This window comes from Ochotona curzoniae, unplaced genomic scaffold (assembly GCF_017591425.1).
Source record: "Ochotona curzoniae isolate NIBS_2020 unplaced genomic scaffold, NIBS_Ocur_1.0 contig_1274, whole genome shotgun sequence".
NCBI lineage: Eukaryota > Metazoa > Chordata > Mammalia > Lagomorpha > Ochotonidae > Ochotona > Ochotona curzoniae.
Genome location: NW_024465023.1, coordinates 21,182,959 through 21,202,555, shown reverse-complemented (window position 1 = coordinate 21,202,555; position 19,597 = coordinate 21,182,959). Strand labels below are relative to the sequence as shown.

General features: G+C 37.5%; 1 protein-coding gene across 2 annotated transcripts; it reads right to left on the bottom strand.

Moving 5' to 3' along the window:
- Positions 1 to 5,592: 5,592 nt before the first annotated feature.
- Positions 5,593 to 19,285, bottom strand: TASL (TLR adaptor interacting with endolysosomal SLC15A4). 2 transcript variants are annotated; one of them, XM_041000113.1, is made up of 2 exons: positions 19,086 to 19,285; positions 5,593 to 6,487 (listed from the first exon to the last, which is right to left on the bottom strand). In XM_041000113.1, exon 2 carries the CDS (start codon positions 6,484 to 6,486, stop codon positions 5,593 to 5,595), a length of 894 nt encoding a protein of 297 aa, XP_040856047.1. In that variant the 5' UTR covers position 6,487; positions 19,086 to 19,285. The 2 variants fall into 2 exon arrangements, 1 of the variants encoding a protein (XP_040856047.1); XR_005885853.1 differs by lacking the exon at positions 5,593 to 6,487 and adding an exon at positions 14,923 to 14,955.
- Positions 19,286 to 19,597: the final 312 nt, after the last annotated feature.

Here is a 19,597-nt window from a genome sequence, read left to right as displayed (position 1 = left end):
GCTGCACTGATAAAATTTAATTGCATGTTTATGCATGCAAAGTTACATATATTAAAAGATAACTATATTTGTACATGATATTTTTCTTTTAACCTTTCACTTAAAGCTCTTTTAAATAACTATTTAGTATTTTACAGCTTGAACATAGTTGGCTACATTTCTTGCTAATTGAGATTATTTTCAATATTCTGCATTTAAAAGCTATATTATATTCAAAATTATTGGGTTTACTTCCTTGTGACATGTGTTTTTCTTTATGGTCAATTTAGAGAAGGAGAATGTATGGGCCAAAGGTATATGATATGCATGTAAATTATGAATAAAGCTTATTTGCCCTTCCAAAAGCTTTTGCCAATTCTCTGTTCAACAGTAAAAGAGATAGCACAGAAGTTTTACAGAGCAGTTACTCACTGCTTAGAACTCCTGCTTCCCATATAGGAGTGCCTTGGGTAAAGTCCTAAGTTACTTCTGATTTTAGCTTCCTGCTAATGTGCACCCTTGGAGGTAGCAGCTGATGGTGCAAGCACTTGAATCCTTACCACACATGTAGATTGTTCTGCTTTCCTGCCAGCTCCCTGCTTGTTTCCTGGAAAAGCAGTTGAGGATGGCCCAAAGCCTTGGGACCCTGCACCTGTGTAGGAGACCTGCAAGAAGCTCCTGGCTCCTGGCTTCGGGCCTGTTCAATTTCAAGCATTGTGACAATTTGGGGAATAAACCAGTACATAGATGTTTCTCTCTCTGTCTCTCCTTCTGTCTGTAAATCACCCTTTCAAATAAAAAGAAATTAAATAAGCATCTAAAAAAAGATATCTGAAGAGCAGCACTATTGAAAATGAAAACTATTTTCTAAAAGATTCTATCTTAAGCAGAAGCAGATAGTAAGAATAGTAAATATATCTTTTTGACAGAAGCTTAAAGCAGCTAGGATATGCGAAGGCTGAAAGTAAATGGCAACGGCAAGACTGTGGAGAAACTTTAGAGATGACTAAAAGTGCCAGATCTTGCCCACATGACATCTGAAACTTGCTTCTGCTAATGAACTTTGGGAGATGACCCCAGGAGGACTGGTGACAAGTCAAACTTCTTAGCAAGTGTGACTCATTATTTGATAATGGCAATATGTTCATTTTAATGGCACCCCTGAATGTTTTCAGAATGGTGTGGGTTTATTTTTGTTCAGTCTGTTGCTTTTATCACTAAAACAGTGCTTCCTTTGAAAAGAAGGTAGTTACTATACAATCTCTTTTATTTAGACTACATGCAGTTAGTTAAGTCAAGATAGGAGTGGATATCAAGTCATTTTTGCTTTCTTGAGGCATACCAAAATTAGAGAGGGCAGTCTGTTTTCTCTTAGTCAAGCAACTCAAATGCTAATCTCAGCCAGAATAATGTTTAACCAAATAGCTGGCTGTCCTGTGAGATAAAGTTGACACATAAAATTACAAACACAATAACTTTGTCAAGAAATTAGAGAAACAAAACTCAGATGTGAGTTCAGTCTAGACTTTGTGGACAATAGATACAGAATTTGTAGGCAATGGATAAGATGAAGTGTCAATGTCAGTCTAGCAAGCCACCTCTGGCAGAAGAGTAATTTGCAGACTTCATTTCCATTTAATAATCACATGTCTCAACTGAATAATACCACTGGGGCCAGGGGATGGGGGAGGAAAGGAAAAGAGAAGAGCAGCTCATTTATTTATTGTGAACATTCTACCCCTTAAGAGAAGATTGCCTTCTTTTGCCAGAATATTTATGTAGGACACCATACTTCCCAACCCAAAGGAATCTGGAGTACAATTGGAACTCAGGGCATCTTCACAGAACATATGTGGTACATTGATTTGGCAGCACTTCTTATGAAAACATGTGTAGTTAACAAAGCAAAAATGCAATAGTTCAATACCATTTATTTTAAAATATAAACATGAAGTGGGCATTTGTCCCAGTGGTTAATATGCCTTGAAATGGCTGCATACCATGTATGAGTGCTTCTGTTTGAGTCCTGGCTTCATTCCTATTTCCAGCTTCCTGATAATGCACCCTTGGGAGTAGCTAATGAGAGCCCAAGCACTTGGATCCCAGTCACACTTGTGCTTGCTCTCCCTCTCTCTTTGTCATTTCCTTTTTCTGTACTACAGAATTTCTGAGTGTGCACCTCTCTTCTCCCACAGTGAGAGAAAATTTCACTACAGTCATTCTTGGGTTTTCAGTTCCAGGACTGTGTCACAGTTTAGTAATCTCACATCTGCCACTTTGAAAGTTACCTACAAACTCCTATCTTGCCCTCTGTTATTGTTTACGACTTCCTGTGATGTCATTTGCACACTTCCAGTCCTTTCCTACCCCTTCCAGGGTAGGAGCAGGAGTCAAAAGGGATTCAGAAAACAGAGCCAGGTTCTTGATTTTTCTGAGACCCCTATACAACTCTCTAACCATCTGATTTCTCTTGCTCAACAAAATAGTTTTCTAAGTCAAAACTACTCCCTGGGATATAATGATGGTACAAAGCCATCTTTCAATCTTTAATCTGTGTTATAATTTGATCTGAAATATTCACTTCCTGAATCTTGACCTTTGCCTGTGTTTCTCAAAATGAAGAATAAGTATTACATTCATTCTCATTCAGCTGAAGAAGACTAAAAACTAATCTCTCACTTGCCTTGTTTTTTTTCATAGTCCTACTTTTATAATGAAAAAAAAAAAATAGAATTAGACACCAGACTACTTCTAACTAAAATGAGCAAAAGAAAAAGATTAGCATATATGGAAAATATAAAAAAACAAAAACAGCAAATGACGTGACATAAGGATTTTGGCATGAGGATGTTACCTTCATTTATCCAGATAGACCAATTTAACAATAAGTTTCTTATGAAGCAGAATTAGGATCTAGAGAGAAGGAGATGTGATGTTGGAAGCAGAGGTCAGTGTGGTTGACAACACAGCTGCTAATCAGGAGAATGCTGGCAGCCTTTCAAAGCTGAAAGGGCAGGGAAACTGATTGTTCCCTGAAGCCTCCTGCAGGAATGCAGTCCTGCCTACATCACTTAGACAAGTGAGAATGATTTTGGACTTCTCACATTCAGAACTGTAAGGGAATAAATCTGTGTTGTTGTAAGCCAGTAAGCTTGTGGTAATTTCTCATACTAGCAATAACAAACGAATAATATTGCCTATTCATGCATTCATTTGGTTCCAGTTACAGCCATCAACTTGTAATTCCCTGTAGCACCTTTCTAACACCTGCGCTCAAACACCTCTCCCTTCCATCTGCGTAGGTGCTGTCTTGTTCTTCAAGAGTAACTTCAGTGATCACTTTCCTTTGGATTCTTTGCTTACACTGAGTTCCTCCATTGTCCAATACCCACCCCCCCAATGTCTCCTTTCAGCACTTCTCACACTTCAGCTGTAGTCATCTATAATCATACTGCTGCTTGTACCAGTTTGCCAAGGTCTGAATCAGTAGCTTTGTTATTCTCTAATTATCTTCATGGTCTCTCCAACAGTATATCAAAATTGTGGAGATTGAGCCTACTCCTTTGTTCATGTACACACATGTATCTTCCCTCCACATGGTTAATAAATGATATTCACCCCCCCAATATAGTTACAAATAAATGCCAATTTTTAAAAATGAAGCAGTCTACTTTGAAATAAGTGTTTCTCATAAATAGCAAAATATTTATGATAGTATTTTGTTATCATACATTTTATTGTATATGCTAACCTACTACCAAAAAAGGATCATTTTTTTAGTTAGGAAATCTCAACAGCATTGTCTAGCCAGAATTATACAGTTCTCATTTTGATGTTCTTTTACTCCAACCACGAGATACAGCATCAAACATGCTCAAATCATATCAATCCATTTGAGAGATATTAATTGGGTGCCTACTTTATACAAGTAATGCATAGGATGTGGAGAAGCATGAATAAATCAAAGTTCTGAAGAGAAGAGATACAAATAAATAGCTTGTCAGGCAAAATGCCATAAAGGAAAACGGAAGGAATATGATACTAAACAGATTAATGAATTAATTGCCTTTGGAATAGAAAAGTGAGACAAATACAGTGACAGGCACAACAGATTAAATTACTGCCTGTAATGCTGAGCATTGATTCAAGCTCTAGTTGTTCCACTTGTGATCCAGCTCACTGCCTCCCCATCTTCCTCAAATTTGCTCCCGTGGCCACTCCTCAAGTACCAATTTCTATCACAGAATCCACTTCCCCTGGAAACCCATATTTAAGTCCAGTGACCACATATGGACAGGGCATGCTGCTGAGCAGGATTGGCAGACTCCTGCTTAAGACCAGTTAGGAGACCAGATGCAAAAAGTTCATGGAAATGCTTATTATGAAAATTTTATACATAAATATCAAAAGGCATTTCCATAAAAATAGACTTATCTTTAATTCCATTTTCCACATTCTTTTTGAAGAGCCCTTATAGGACATGCTGCAGACTTTCCAGGGCTTTGTGTTCTTTGTCACATATACTCAATTCTGCCACTCTAGCATGAAAGCAGCCACAGATATACATAAAATAAATAGATATGGCTATGTTCCAATAAAATTTTACTTTATGGGCACAGGATTTGAATCTTAGGTAATTTTGGCATGCCATCATATACTGCTCTTAATTTAGTTTGTGGATGTTAAATCATTTTAAAGTGGAATATGAATATTTTTAACTTGCAGAGATTTCAAAAATAGGTAACAGGCCAGATTTGACGAATTGGCCACACATAGTTTACCAATTTCAGAGTTAGAGCAAAGGGTATGTCAGTGAAGCTCTTATGAAACTACCACTCTAGTGAAAGTTCTTACAGAATTTAATATGGGACCCTACAGCTTGTAGCCCTTCTTGGCACCCAGTTAAGAAGGCATGGAGTAAAGGAAGAGTAAAAAAGGAAAATAATAGAAGCTTAATACAATTAAGAAAAATCATACATTTACCAAAATAAAACTAAATGGTTTAGTGTTCCCTATGTGGTATTTCCTATCTAGAAAGCTTCAGCTCCATCAGTAAACAGAATTTAGGGATTTCAGTGGCTATTGTTAAGTCATTATTTAGAAGGCAAAAACACAATTCAGTGTGCTAGTTTTAATGTTTACAATACATTCTAAAATTATACAGAATAGATAAAAGAAATAAGCATACATTTTGAAAAAAATATTTAAACTTTCTACCTTGCAGTCTCCTACAGTCCACTTCCCTCAGGAATAACTTGAAAGAATTTAATTGGGTACCAAATACTCTTGGGTACTCTTTATCCTGAAACCTTTGGCTTTTCAGTTTTGCTGTAGTATGTTTCTTTCTTACTTGGCTTGTTTTCTTGCCCAATGTTATACCATATTGAATGAATCATTAGCCATTCGTTTTGATGTGTTTCTTTATTTTTTTTCCTTTGCTGCTACACAAATCTCTCTTTGAAATCATTTCTTACAGCTCCTCTTTCCGCATTCCTCATGTGATTAATGTCAAGATTTTTCCTTAATCCCTTCCTGATTTCCAGGTGATCTTTACTTCTCTAACTCATGACTGTCCTTCACAACCTCAACTGAAGAAAGTGTTACTTTGATTTCCTATGGATTCATGTTGCTATACTGAGAAATATGAAGACTAGGAGTGCTGATCTCAGTTGACACCAACTGTAATAGGCGGCTAATGACTATATCCTTAGCTTTTGAGGTCTCCAGATTCTTCTCTTTAGATACTTGAAGACTAATTTGGTCTACACTTGTCATGATAAGCTCAGATGCCAGAATCTGAGTGGGAGAACTGTTATGAAACATAGTGTCCATAATGTACTGCTTATATAACTCCACCACCTTTTGCTCCAGGTACTCATTCAGCACTGCATTCGACATAGGCTTCTGCATTTGCAGACTGCTTTTATCTTTAATGCTTGTTATTCTCCAGTAAGATGAGTACCGCTGGATAGGTTTTAAGGGAAAGTCACTGGGCTGAGTGGAAATGGACTCCTCCATGGGCAAAGGAATCTCACATGACTTCAGCAAAGGACCATATTCAAAACTGCTCTCAGAAGGGAAGTCAGTTGACACTGAGTTAATAGCCATCACCTGCCCACCAGCAATGTGTAAGTCATTGTAATTCTTGCAGATACTTTTGCAGGAAGATGGAACCAAATAGGTCTCTCTGCTCGGGTCTCTACATATTTCAACTGCAGGCAAGTTTGGACTTTCAAACACAGGATTGGGATTTGTCTGTAACACAGTGACTCTCTGATTTCTGTGTTGGTTCTCTCTTGAATGCACTGAAGGAATGAACTTCTCAGAGGATTTGCAACTCACATAGACACTTCTGACTTGTGTTTCATCCATTGAGGAATAGGAGAGAGCAGCAATAGAATTTGTCTCCTCTTGCTTTTCCCCAGCCACCTGCTCGTTACAAGATGCACAGCTCCAGTGTACATTGTTCCAGTAGGCAAGTCCACTGAGATACCCTTCTGACAACATTCTGGAAAGAGAATTGATAAATAACAATGGGGCAAAAAAGACTTGATTTAAAAAAAGACTTGATTTTTAAAATTGACAGTTGACACAACATAAAAAGTGAAGAGGGATGAGTGAGTTCATTCCATTCATTCAATAACCCATTAACAATTCTGTGCTAAAACTGTAGCATATGCTAAAACTGTAGCATGTGCTAATAAAAATATAAAGATGAGCAGTATATATACTTCCTCCTTTTAGGAAGTTTCCTGCTATAGGAGAAAATAAATTGTATACAAGCAATCTCAACATTTTACCTCTGAGCATTATAATAATGATAGACACAAAGAAACTTCATAGGAAATGCCCTTAACCATCTGAGGAAAAGGAGGAGAACTCACAGGCTGTGTCATAGGGAAGGTGACATGTCAGTTGAATGATGAAGACTAACTAAGGGTCTTAGCATAGGCACATGAATATTGGTGGTGTGCCTATTCATCACATACCAAGAAGCTGAGAATAAGCAGAAAGAGCTGGGAAAACAGGATTGAGATGGATCATGGAAGATCTTGGGACCCAAGTAAAGACATTTCAGTTTTGTCTCCTGTAAGATGGAGAGTGATCAGAAGCTCGCAGATTGGAGGGCAGCATGTCTAGTGGCTCTATGATGAGGAAATCTGAAGCAAATTCTACTGAAAACAAAAATTATTTTACTTTGTATTTTATTGTTGGGAACTAGCACAGCTACTTGCATTTAGCAAAAACTCAAAAAGATGTTTAATTTGAAGTAAGTAGTGTCAACCATGCTATAGTATGAAATTAATCATTCTCCTCACATCATGAAGGATCACAAAGCAGTCCAGGAGAGATGCTTTCTCTATCCTCTCCACTCCCCACAACAGAATACATCCTGCAAAGAAAGGCCTTTGCACTAAACTGATTTGTTTACCTCTGCCCTAGTTAACGAAGGAACTTTCCTGGCGGTGGGCTTTCCCTACCCTGCCTCCCTCCCAACCCTCTGCAGTTGCCGCCAAAATCTGGAGTAGCCAGAATAGGCTAGAAAGCAGCAGCTGCATTTTCTTAAAAACTAACATGCTGGCATTCCTGGCAATGGTACAGCCAGCAACAGCAAGGAAAACGTCCTCCTTGATCTCAAGGGCTGGGCTTCTGAAACAAACCTGTCTGTCCACTTGAGCCTGAAATTGAGAAGTCAAATTAGACAAAAGAGATTGTTTTTTTAAACCATGTTCAAAGACTATGTTTAAATAAAATAGTATCTTTTTTACATTCATGTAGCAGTTACTTTGCAAATGAATGAAATGTGACCCTCTCTTTAAATTGTTTAAGTTTTATCAATGTATTTCTTTTGGAACTATTCTGAAGTATATTCAGAAAATTTATTGGTTATTTAAGTGTTTTACTATATTCTAGGCACAGTTATGTGCCATAAAAATACAAAGCTTAAGGTCTTAAACAGTTCTACAAGGTACTTTTTAGTATGCTGAACACACTTATAAACACAAATAAAATGCTGTTCTTTACTTCAAAAAAGAAAAACTTTTAAAAATGCAGTTGAACAAACCTAAATAAAGACAAATCTTATATTTGTGAGAGGATAATTAACAGCGCAAAAGAATTCATCATAAAGGCTTCATAATGATGCATTTACTTCCCAGTCTTGCTCCCCACAAGCATACACCTTGACCTATCGCTTCCCAGCTGGCAGAAAGGGTATTCCACTTGTAAGGTCTCATGATATCACTGTGGAGAATCAGGGGAAATGCACTGTATACCTTTAAGTTCGCGATTAGGCTTTAGAAACTCTTAGCAGAAATAATAGTTTTGGAGAGAGACCACCATTTTGGTACAGTGGGTTAAACTCCCACCTGCAATGTCAGTATCCCTTGTGAGTGCTAATTTGAGTCCCAGTCACTTCACTTCTAATCCAGTTCTATGATAATGCACTTGAGAAATCAGTGGAAAATGGCCAAAGTACTGCTACCCACATGGGAGACAGGTTTGAGCAGAGTAGCCCAAACCTGGCTTTTCTGGCCATTTGAGGAGTGAATCCATGTATAGAAGATCTCTCACTTGCTCACTCTTTCAAGGAGGTGAAAACTATAAATAAACTCCCTTAAATATTGAAGAACTGCTGGTTTCATGTACCATCTGAGAGTGAGGTTAAAAGGGATATGTCTAAAATAAGAAAGATTAAAAATTAACTTAAAAGGTGACCAGAAACTCAGTCTCTGTTCCTCATTCCATGCAGCCAGCTGACTCTGCCATTCTCAACCCAAAAAGAAACTTGAGATTCAGTCTCTCAAGAACAAAGTAGGCTATCTGAATAAAGGAGAGTAGATAAGAGTAGAAGTATTGAATTGATAATACATAAAGTAAATATATGCATGTTGACGTTGTCTTGGGGAAGCCAACTAATGTAGTTTGAGGGAAATAAAAAAGCAATTGACATCTAGACTTCCTCAATTGAACTAAGCAGCCAGATCACCCTCTGTTCAAACCCACACTCAGTAGAGTCCATTGAATTATTTGGACCTCCATCCTTAGATGTGAATGTAATTTGGAAACACCTGAGGGAAGGTTTCATATTTGAGACACTGAAATAGTCACTTGGAGGAAGTAAAGTGTATGGGGTGGGATGGAGGGAATTCTCAAAGAATTAAGAACTAATGTAATCGTGAGTTGCAGATCACATGATTTTTTAAACAAAGTATTCTGAAGTTCTTGGAAATTAAAAAAATAATAATTTTAGTATTCAGTGGAAGGATTAGCAGGTAAAGTTGAGTCAAATACTTTTGAGAATGAAACAAAAAACAGGATAAAAAATAGTAGAGAGAAAGTGATATTAAAGTACATATGCAAGAGATCCACCATCAGAATAACAAGCAGAATGTTTACAGAAAAGAGAAAATCTAAGGGAGAAATTCAAAGAAACAATTAAAGAATGTTTTTGCAGAATTGCAGGGAATAAGTTCCCAAAACATTAATTAAAAAAATAAATTGGTCTATAACCCACTCATAACTGTTGAATAGCAGAACTCTCGGAACAAAAAGAAAGTCCTCTACGTTCCTGAAGAGAAAAAGTTATGCAGCAAAGAAATAGAATGAACCAGAATCTTCACTTCTCAATAGAATTGTAAAATCAGTGAGACAATGAAAAAAGTTCAAAAAAATTTAATGAAGCTATTTTATTTTTAATTTTTTAATTTGAAAGGCAGAGAGGGACAGGCAGAGAGATCTTCCAACTACTATTTCACTCCCAAATGCTCACAAAAATCAGAGCTCAGTCATACCAAAGCCAGGAGCTTGGACCACAGAGTGGGTTCCCCATGTAGGTGTCAGGCACCCAAGTCTGCTTTTTGCCATGGTGTGCAGGAACTGGGAACTGGAACCAGAAGCAGAAAAATGATACACTCCTTTATAGGATGGAGGCATCACAAGTGGTGTCTTAACCACTGTTCTAAACCTCAACCCTAAATGAAACTTATTTTCATCCAGAATTTTATGTCCAAAAGTTGTGCAGGGGAAAAAATGGTGAATTACTTACTGTTAGTAGCTTTTACATAGTTACAGTGGTATGTATGAAACATTGAAATTGTAATAACCAAATTCATATATAACCACTGGATGACCAAGAAGTTAAAGATATGATTTTATCACTAAGATGAAAATAGACACATGACAGCTGAATAGTAATCTATAGCCAGTTTGAGGTGTATAGAACCCGGTTGAATATAAACCAAAACTGAAATGTCTATGAAGAAGTCACAGGATGCAGTTGAGAACCTGCATTTTCCTATTAACATATTGGTTAATCAATACCATGTCAATTAATGCCATAAGGTTGTAAATTGTTGTTGATGTTATGTTGGGGCTTTTAATTGATTGGGACGATACTTTGCCAGCTTTACCTTCAGACCAGAGATGGTCTCACCAAGAAATCGTTGAACTCACTAGGATAATAAGATGCTGGACTTTATGCTTGGTAAATACTTCCAATGAAAGAACCTCAACTGAATTTGAACTGTGGTAATGCAACAAGGTGGAGAAATCCACCATGGGGAGAGGGTTTGGGGAGGGGTGAGGGGAATCCCAGTGCCTATAACACTGTGTCACATAATGCAATACAATTAATAATTAAAAAAAGAAAGAAAGAAGGAAAAATAAAAAGAAAATAAACTTTTAAAAGATATTATTTTATCTTATATATTAATACCAATAAAACATTTTCCTAGATATTAGCTTATGCATATCTAGACTAGGTGTCTACTCATCGTAGTGAGAGGACTGACATAAAGCTGTGCATACTTTGTTCTTTAACTCTTCAAGTCAGTGAATAATGCCCAACCTGCAAAATCTGACAGTTGTAGTATAAGCACACCACTGAAAGAAATGGTAATGAATATCAAATAGTTAAAATATAGGGAAAAATCGTTACTTTCAAGCAAGAGCTGCAAGGATTGCTGTTTTTCTTAACAAACCTGCTTGCATTATGTGCCCACACCACAGGCATGTATGACTTTGATGAGGTTCTTAAATGAAAAAAAAAAAAACTTAACTATTTAAGAGTTACTAAGAAAATCCAGGCCCTCCTCTTTCATTATTGTGAAGAAGGCATGGCAATTATTTGGAGAATTCATAAACATCATCCATATCCACACACAACAACCAAAGACTCTAATAGGGCTGATTGCTTAAAATGAACACCAGTAGGCCAAATAGTGTGGAATTGGGATATGTCTGAATGGGTACAAGGAACAATAAAGAAGTGAAGTTGACATTTTCTACACAGTTGAGTATTGGTGAAGGATAGAGAAATGACTGTGTAAAAAGTAAATATTTGCCTTACAGAACATGAAGAATTTGAACAAGCAAGTAAGTGAGGGGGAAAGCCTTGCAGATAGAGGAGAGAAGTGCAATACAAAGAAATCTGTTTTATTGCTGTCATACTCTGGGATGCATGCATGTTGTGGCTATGAGTCATGCTCACCTAAGAGCTTTACTTGAAATGCCTCAATTTGTAGAATCCTCTTTGGCTACTTCTTGTCCACATTTATTTATCTCCCATATGAGACAGTCTCACAAAAATTTATTTGCTTTACTTGGAAAGTCAGAATTACAGAGAGAGGGAGAGACAGAGAACTAGAGATCCTAGAGGTCCTCCGCACAGGTTCAAGGGCTCAAGGACTTGGATCATCCTCTCCTGCTTTCCCAAGCCATAAGCAGAAAGCTGGATCAGAAGTGGAGCAGCTGGGCCTGGCACAGTGGCCTAGTGGCTGAATCCTTGCTTTGCATCTTCCAGGATCCCATATGACTGCCAGTTTATGTCCTGGTTGCTCCACTTCCCATCCACTCACTGCTTGTGAATTGTGAAAGCACTGGAGGATGACCCAAGCCTTGGGACCTTGAACCCACATGGAGAACCCAAAGGAGGCTCCTGGCTTTGGATTAGCTCAGCTCTGGCTTTTGCAGCCCCTTTGAGAGTGGGCAAGCAGATGGAAAATCTTTCTCTCTGTATCTCCTCCTCTGTATATCTGCCTTTCCAATAAAAAAAAATAGAAAGATAAATCTTAAACATGAAGTGGAGTAGTTGGGACACAAACCAGATTAGCCCATTGAACCACATTGTCAGCCCAACTTTCATCATTTCTTTGGGCACCATTCTCTTGTGAAGATTTTCATGTGCTTGTATATATAAAGTTAACAAAATTTTTGCACTTCTCTTGTTAATCAGCTCTTGTATTAATTGGGTTCCTAGATATAGCCAAAGAGCATGCATAAGAACTAAGGAGAATTCAGTGGATATCTCCCTTACATATTAATGCTCACTTTATTACAAATAGAATTGAGGAATGTGTCCAAAATCATGAGGCACTCATACACAAGAAATTAGAATGTAAAGTTAGTATTCATTACCACTTAACCTTTCAAAGACTTATCTTCCCGTCTGTAAATTAAGAATGTTGGATTAAGTTATTTCTAGAGTACCCTCAAATTTTAAAATTGCATGGGGTTATGAAGAGGACTAAGTCACCTTAGTTCAGTATCAAAATTAGCTTGTAAAAATTTATCAGCAGAGGGCAGCAGAGAGCATGTTAAGGGAGCTTTTGGAGGATTGTTTTAAAACTGCCAAGTGATATATAAAATATTGGGAAAAGATATATATATATATTAACAGGTTAAACAGCTGTTTAATGTTCTATGAGAATAAAAATAGTGTTTCACATCACAATATCCTAAAATTTTAAAATAGAAAATTGAAATTTGACATTATTTTTATTAACTTAGGATTTTAAAGAGTAGTTTTCCATTGTTGAATAAAACTTCACTGTATCTTTACAAGAATCTTTATCATGTTTACTACAAACATGATAAAGACACTAAAGTAACACAGTGGGTGTATCGAATTTTCAAAATTTTCATAACTTGAATTTTTGTCTCTCAGAGAAGTTTGTGTGTGTGTGTGTAGTGTAGTGTAGTGTAGTGTAGTGTAAAGGAAAAAACACCCAAAGACATTTACTGAGGAGATGTTCTAGGCAAATTTTGCTTCCATTAATCATTACCAGACTGGTGAAGACCAAAATTAGCGTTATGTGTAAATCCACAACTCAGAACTAGGTGCTAAAGTACAGCACCTTGTTCAATCATTTACTTGGTCTTTAGAAGAAACTGCACTGCACATTCTTCCTTCTACATTAGTATTTACAGTTCCTCAGAAAACTTACTATACCTTCTCTCCATAGGCACATTTTAGTTTGTACTCAAACAACACAAGTGTAAAGTCAAAAATAAAACATAAAGGAGGAACTTAGTAAGAGGAAACCTTTCTTTTAAAGTAACCAAAATAGCAGCTTTTTTTTTTTTAAGAAACACTCAGCTAATAAATATTTGAGGCTTTGTAGATCTGGATTCTGTCACAACTCTGCCATCCTAGCAGAAAAGCAGCCGCAGACAATATGTAAACAAATTATTATGGCTGTGTTCCCAACACTTTATATACAAAATCAGAAGGCAAAGTTGGTCCTGGGCCATGGCCTCCCAACCCATGAATGTTCAAAAAGAATATAGGAGGTGTTATGGTGCAGCAGGTAAACTGCCACATTGCATGCCCCCATTCCATGTTGAAGTGCCTGGGGTATAGGTGGCCCCCACTTCCTACTTTCCTGCTAATGAACAACCTGAGATGCAACAAATAATGGTTTAAGTGGATCCACACCACACACATGAAAGAGCTGGATGAAGTTCCTGGCTTCTGGTTTCAGCCTGGCCAAGCCTTTTGCCATTGTAGGAATTCATTTCTGCTCTCTCTCCCTCTCTCCCTCCACCTCTTCCTCCCCTTCTTTCTTTCCCCTGTGCTCTCCCTCTCCATCTCTCTCTCTCCTTCTCTGTCAGTAGTTTGCCTTTCAAATTAAAAAAAAAAAAGGTGCATGGTAGCTATTTGACATAGCACTTTGAAAGCACTGGCTAAGATGACTGAGTTCTTCTTTATGGATTACTTGGGTTTAATACCTGGCTCCAATTTGTAACTCTAACCTCCTGCTAACACATACCCTAAAAGGCAATGATGATGGCCTAAATAGCTGGATCCTTGCCACTCACAAGGGATACCTGTTGAGTTCCCAGTTCTTTGCTTTGGCCTGATCCAGCCCTGGCTTTCACGAAGTTTGGATAGTGAGCCAACAAATGCAAAAAGTTGGTTGTTTCTCTCTCTCTCTCTTTCTCTCTGACGTTAGTCTTTATTCCCTTTGAACTAATTATACAAATTATATTAATATACTAATTATACAAATAAATTATCTTAAAAATAATGAATTACTTTTCAAAAGAAGCTACAGGAGCCAGCATTCTGGCTTTGTGGGTTAAGCCACGGCCTACAATGCAGACATCCCATATGGGTGCTGGTTCAAGTCCCAGCTGCTTCATTTCAGTCAAGCTCCCTTTTAATGTTCTTAGGAAGTCAGCAGAAGATAGTCCAAGTGCTTGGACCCTTGCACCCGTATGGGAGACCCAGAAGAAGCTTCTGCCTTCTGGTTTCTGACTTCACCCTGGCTCAGCCCCAGCTGTTGCAGTTATTGGAGAGTGAACCAGTGGGTGAAAGATGTTTTCTGTAACTCTGCCTTTCAAATAAATAAAATAGATATTTTTAAAAATGGAACAAGCTGGATAGGGCATGATAATGATAGCAGTTGTATTTGGGTGCTTTCCACACATGCCTCTTTAAAAAAAAAAAGATTTATTTTTATTGGAAAGTCATATATGGAGAAGAGGAGAGACAGAGAGGAAGATCTTCTGTCCTTTGATTCACTCCCCAAGTGGCCTCAATGGCTGGAACTGAGACGATCCAGAGCCAGGAGCCAGGAGCTCTTCTGGGTCTCCCACACGGGTGCAGGGTCCCAAGGCTTTGGGCCATCCTCAATTGCTTTCCCAGGTCACAAGCAGGGAGCTGGATGGGAAGCAGAGCTGTGGGGTCACAAACTGGCACCTATATGGGAGGCAAGGGCTTTAGTGACTAGGCTACCACGCTGGCCCCTCTACACATACTTCTAACATTCCAATAACACGAGACATTAGGAATTACCATAATCCAGATCTACAAATGAGAACACTAGGGTTATGGCCATCCCAAGGTCACACAGTTATAAAGTACTAGAAGCAAAATTCTAGCCCACGTTTATAAACTCCAAAGTACATGTTCTGTTCTTAGAGGATATGATACTGCCACATAGTTGAGCACTCATGATAACAAGCAATTTGTCCTTCCAGGAAAAGGGCATGAGCTCTTACTCCATTTTGTAGTAACAGCACGTGCCAAATGAAAGAAGGCATTTGAAATGAAATGCACTATGAGAGTTCAAGGTGGATAGCCAGTATCCACTCCAGAGGACTAACCCAGAGACCTGCATACATGTCAATTGTGTATCAGTGCTCATATGTCATTGAGGTATACAAATAATGTCTCCTCTATTTTAAAATTTTTTTAGTTATAAGGATGTTTTCCTTAGCTGTTCCTACTGTGGTAGTCTTACACCATCTCACCCTTAGCTTTACAACAAAGTCCACAGAGTCATTTATTATTGCAGATGCCCATTTTAATACCAACCTGCTCTGGCACCTCCAGGGACATTAGATCTCACAATAGGAGTTCTTTATCTACGCTGCTTGCCTTATCACTGCTTGTTCCACACAAGAAACTGCTGCTCCCCATGCCCTCAAACCTTGAGCCCACTGTGGGCATTTTTGCCTTCTGTACTGAGAGCCATAGATTCCTAGACATCCTCTGGCCCACCATCCATTACCTCCAAGTCTCATTTCAAACATTAACCTTTCAAATCCCTTGGCCATCCATTCAAAATTCTTGTCCCTAAATCATTATAGTCTAAGTTTTCTCTCCCTTACCCCACAATACTCATCAGCATTGCATGAAACTTTGGTAAAAACTCTATTGCTACCTTAAACATTAAGATATTATTATATATAAAATTATTAGAACAGTCTGTGAAGTGAAGGAGCAACTGACAATAGTGTAAGAGAAATAAGAATGTTGGGGCCTGGTGGGGAGTAAGGGAATTTCGTGATAGAAGGCAACTGAATAAATCTGTTAAACTTTTGTGTGCCAAGAGAGGCTGGATTGAGATGGGTTCCAAGAGGACCTCCAATATCCACACACAAATAGACGTAGTGAGATGGGCCTCCCCAGTAGCCCTGAGTGTAAGTTTGAGAGGTTAAAGTTAGAAGAATGTTATCTGCTCTACCGTACACCTTGGGCTCAGCTAGCTGCAGTGCAGTTTGGCTCTCACTTTTCAGCATGTTTGCTTTAACAAAACACTTAACAGCTGTGAGCTTGTACATCTGTACAAGACACGTCTTGATTTAGCAAATCATTTCTAATAGCAGGCACTAAGGTTTTCCTTGCTTCTTTTGCTATCAGAACTATTGCCAAATGGCCTTTCAAGTAGCTTGGAAATTTTATTTTATTACCAACAATGTTTAAAATTAATAGAGTCCACTGACATTCTTAAGTTACATATCTTTTTTTTTTTCCAATCAAAGAAGCAGATTTATGTTTGTCTTAAATTGAAGGGTGAAACAAGCTGTCTTTTTAGGCTTAATGTAGGTCATATAGCAGAAATGCCATTTTTAGTACCATCAAACCTCAAAATTCTGCATTTTATCTCTTCACTTCTGTATTTGCCCCTATAATGTAAATTCTAGATCCTATCATTCCAATCTATTTTTAATTCATTTGGGAGACTTGTGGGTAAATCGCTGAAGAGTTGTAATGGAAACATTTAAATACTGTCTTGTTTACTATCTAATTATAATGAAATAATCAAAATAATATGTTGCAGAGAAAATAAGTTGTTATTATCTAAGCTTCAACCAAATGTGAAGTGATATCTAAGGAGTAAGTTTTAGAAAGTCTAACTTTAAAGGCTATGATAATATAAAGATAAATCAAAATTCTCTGATTTCCATATTAACATCCCCAACTATATAAATAGTCTTTAAATTCTTTGGCTTTGATTCTTATGACCAAAGGTAACAGCTGCTTTCAAAAGCATTGTCTACTTGGTGAGTTTCTCCATTTCAGAAGACATAAGTTTTGGTGCTGAAATCTTTGGGAAATATATGTTATAGATATTTTTCTGGATTTTTTTCTTCATATTTTTCTTAGTATCTCACAAATTGAAAATTAAGTATGAGCAGTTTTAATATATTCTGCCACAAAATAGAAGGCTACGAAAATAAGGAAACTGAACATAGGAGTATCCTGTTGATATTAACTTTCCTGAGTGTTAGAATTGGTGATCATTGTTACTTACATCAGCTGTGCCTACTTACTGTTAACACTTACTTCATATAAGAATGACATTTAAATGTAATACAGTATCGTCAGTTGCACACTAAGTTTTAAAAATGAAAAAGCCTGGGGCTGGCTCTGTGGCGTGGTGAGTTAAGCTTCTGCAACACTGGCATCCACATCTCATATTAGAGTGTGAATTCTAGTTCTAGGTCATCTACTTCCAATTTAGCTACCTACTATTGCACCTGTAAAAGCAATGGATGATGACCCAATTACTAGGGTCCCTGCAGTGCACTTGGGAGACCTGGATGGAGTTCCAGGATCCTGGATTGTGCCTGGCCCAGCCTGGGCAGTTGGGGCCATTTAAGGAGTAAAGTAATGAGTATAAGACGTAACTGTCTGTCTCTCCTTTAATCTCCACTACTCTGCCTTTCAAGTAATATAAGTAACTCTTTAAAATATAAAAGGCTCTAAAGAGCATGTGGGTAACTGGGGAAATCTGTTTGTGGGTCAGTATTACATAGTGTTGTGTTGATGTTAAATTTCCATGATGCTGTATTACATAGAAGACTACCCTAATTTTTTAGGAGATTTAGGCATGTCACATGGGGTAACATGTTCAAAATACAATCTCAAACGGTTCTGGGAAAAATATGTATGTGTATGATAGAATAAATGTGACAAAATGCTTAATCTGCATGATGGAAATATGGGTGTTCATTATGCCATTCCTTAAATTTATATTTATGTTTGTAACGTTTCAAAATAAAAATTTGATGGCAACTGTATCTAGTTGATGAAGCTGCATGCGTTTACATCATATAACATTTGTTAAGAGCCTGGAGAGTGTGTCTTATGCATTTAAATTATTTATTATTTATATCATTAGCAGTATCCCAATGACCTGAAATAATTAGGTCAAAGATTGCTTTGCTCTAAGATTAAATCTACACACTTGCTTTGTGTATCTCAAAATTTATCATCATGTTTATCATCGTTATCTATTTAGCACAGATTTCAAATGCTCTTCACTTTTATGAAAAGCTTCTCAATCTCAAAAACAATCTTCTCACACTGGCCTATACAAGAAATGTTATAAAACTATTAATGTTCCATTCATACCAAGCGCACATATGTAAGCACAGAAGAATAAATATTTGTGCATTACTATAGATAATTCAAAATTCCACCCATGCTTGCACTGTCTTTACTATCAAAAGGCAGCCTTTCCTCCTAGCACTCAGATGAAAGTTTGAAAAGTATCATTACTATAGATTCCATTCACAGGGAACATGTGGTGCTACGTAGGAAACACTATAACTAACTCACTGAGTTGAATAATAGAGAGCTAAATCCAATTGGAGTACACTATGATTGTGTTCATCTCTGAGACTACATCATTGTAAGTGAAGTCAAGAGCTGTGTTTTACCTTCAAAATTCTTCTTTTGCTAACAGAAGCTAAACCACTATAGCAGTTAGCAAAGGAGCACTGAATAAATTGTGCAATGAACATTTGGTCAGAAGAGTTCAAAACGTTACGTGCAAAGAAATAAAAGACAAACTGTCTTTTAATGGTCATGGAGAGATAAGAGAAGTAAGTCTTTGACTTAGTTTCTCTTTATTGTCCACAGCATGCTTACTTAAACTCCTGCTCTTCTCTAATCTGGTAAACTGGGAGAACTTTCTAGGTGTCAGAAGGTCAATACCGAATTCTGGTGATAAAAAGCAAAGAAAGTGTTAGAAGGGAAATGAGAGAAAATGGTAGCAGCATTTCATGGCCTTTTGCCTTTCTTTTCTTACCTTCACTAACCAGCTTCGTTAGGTCTGGAGAGTCACAGCAGTTAGCCCAATAGAGGTGACGGCGCCAGCCAGTGTTCTTCCAGCAAAGTGTACAGGCCCTTCACTAATAAAATCAGGAACCTACGCAGCTTGCAGCATCATTACTCTTTTTATAACTAATTCCACGGAAAAAGAGTTGTTTTCTCTCAAGTCTGCTTGAGCTAAAGTGGTGGGAAGTCCCAGGAAATGGGGAGGCAATAACTGACAAACCCACAGCGAACCAGAGTGGTGTTTCTTCCCTTTTTTGAAAAATGAAACCTATCTAGTGAAACTGACTGTTACTAAAATAGTTTGTTGCTGCACGTTATGTAAGAATACTATCAACACAATTAAATTTTCTTCATTTAAGAACAGATTCTCTGGAAATTTGCCTAGTGAGAGATAGTTACTATCAGATATGACTTTAGAAAATTCTATTTAATCACTTAGATCTCTCTGTCTACTTCTCTCACTCTACCTCCCTCTTTCTTCCC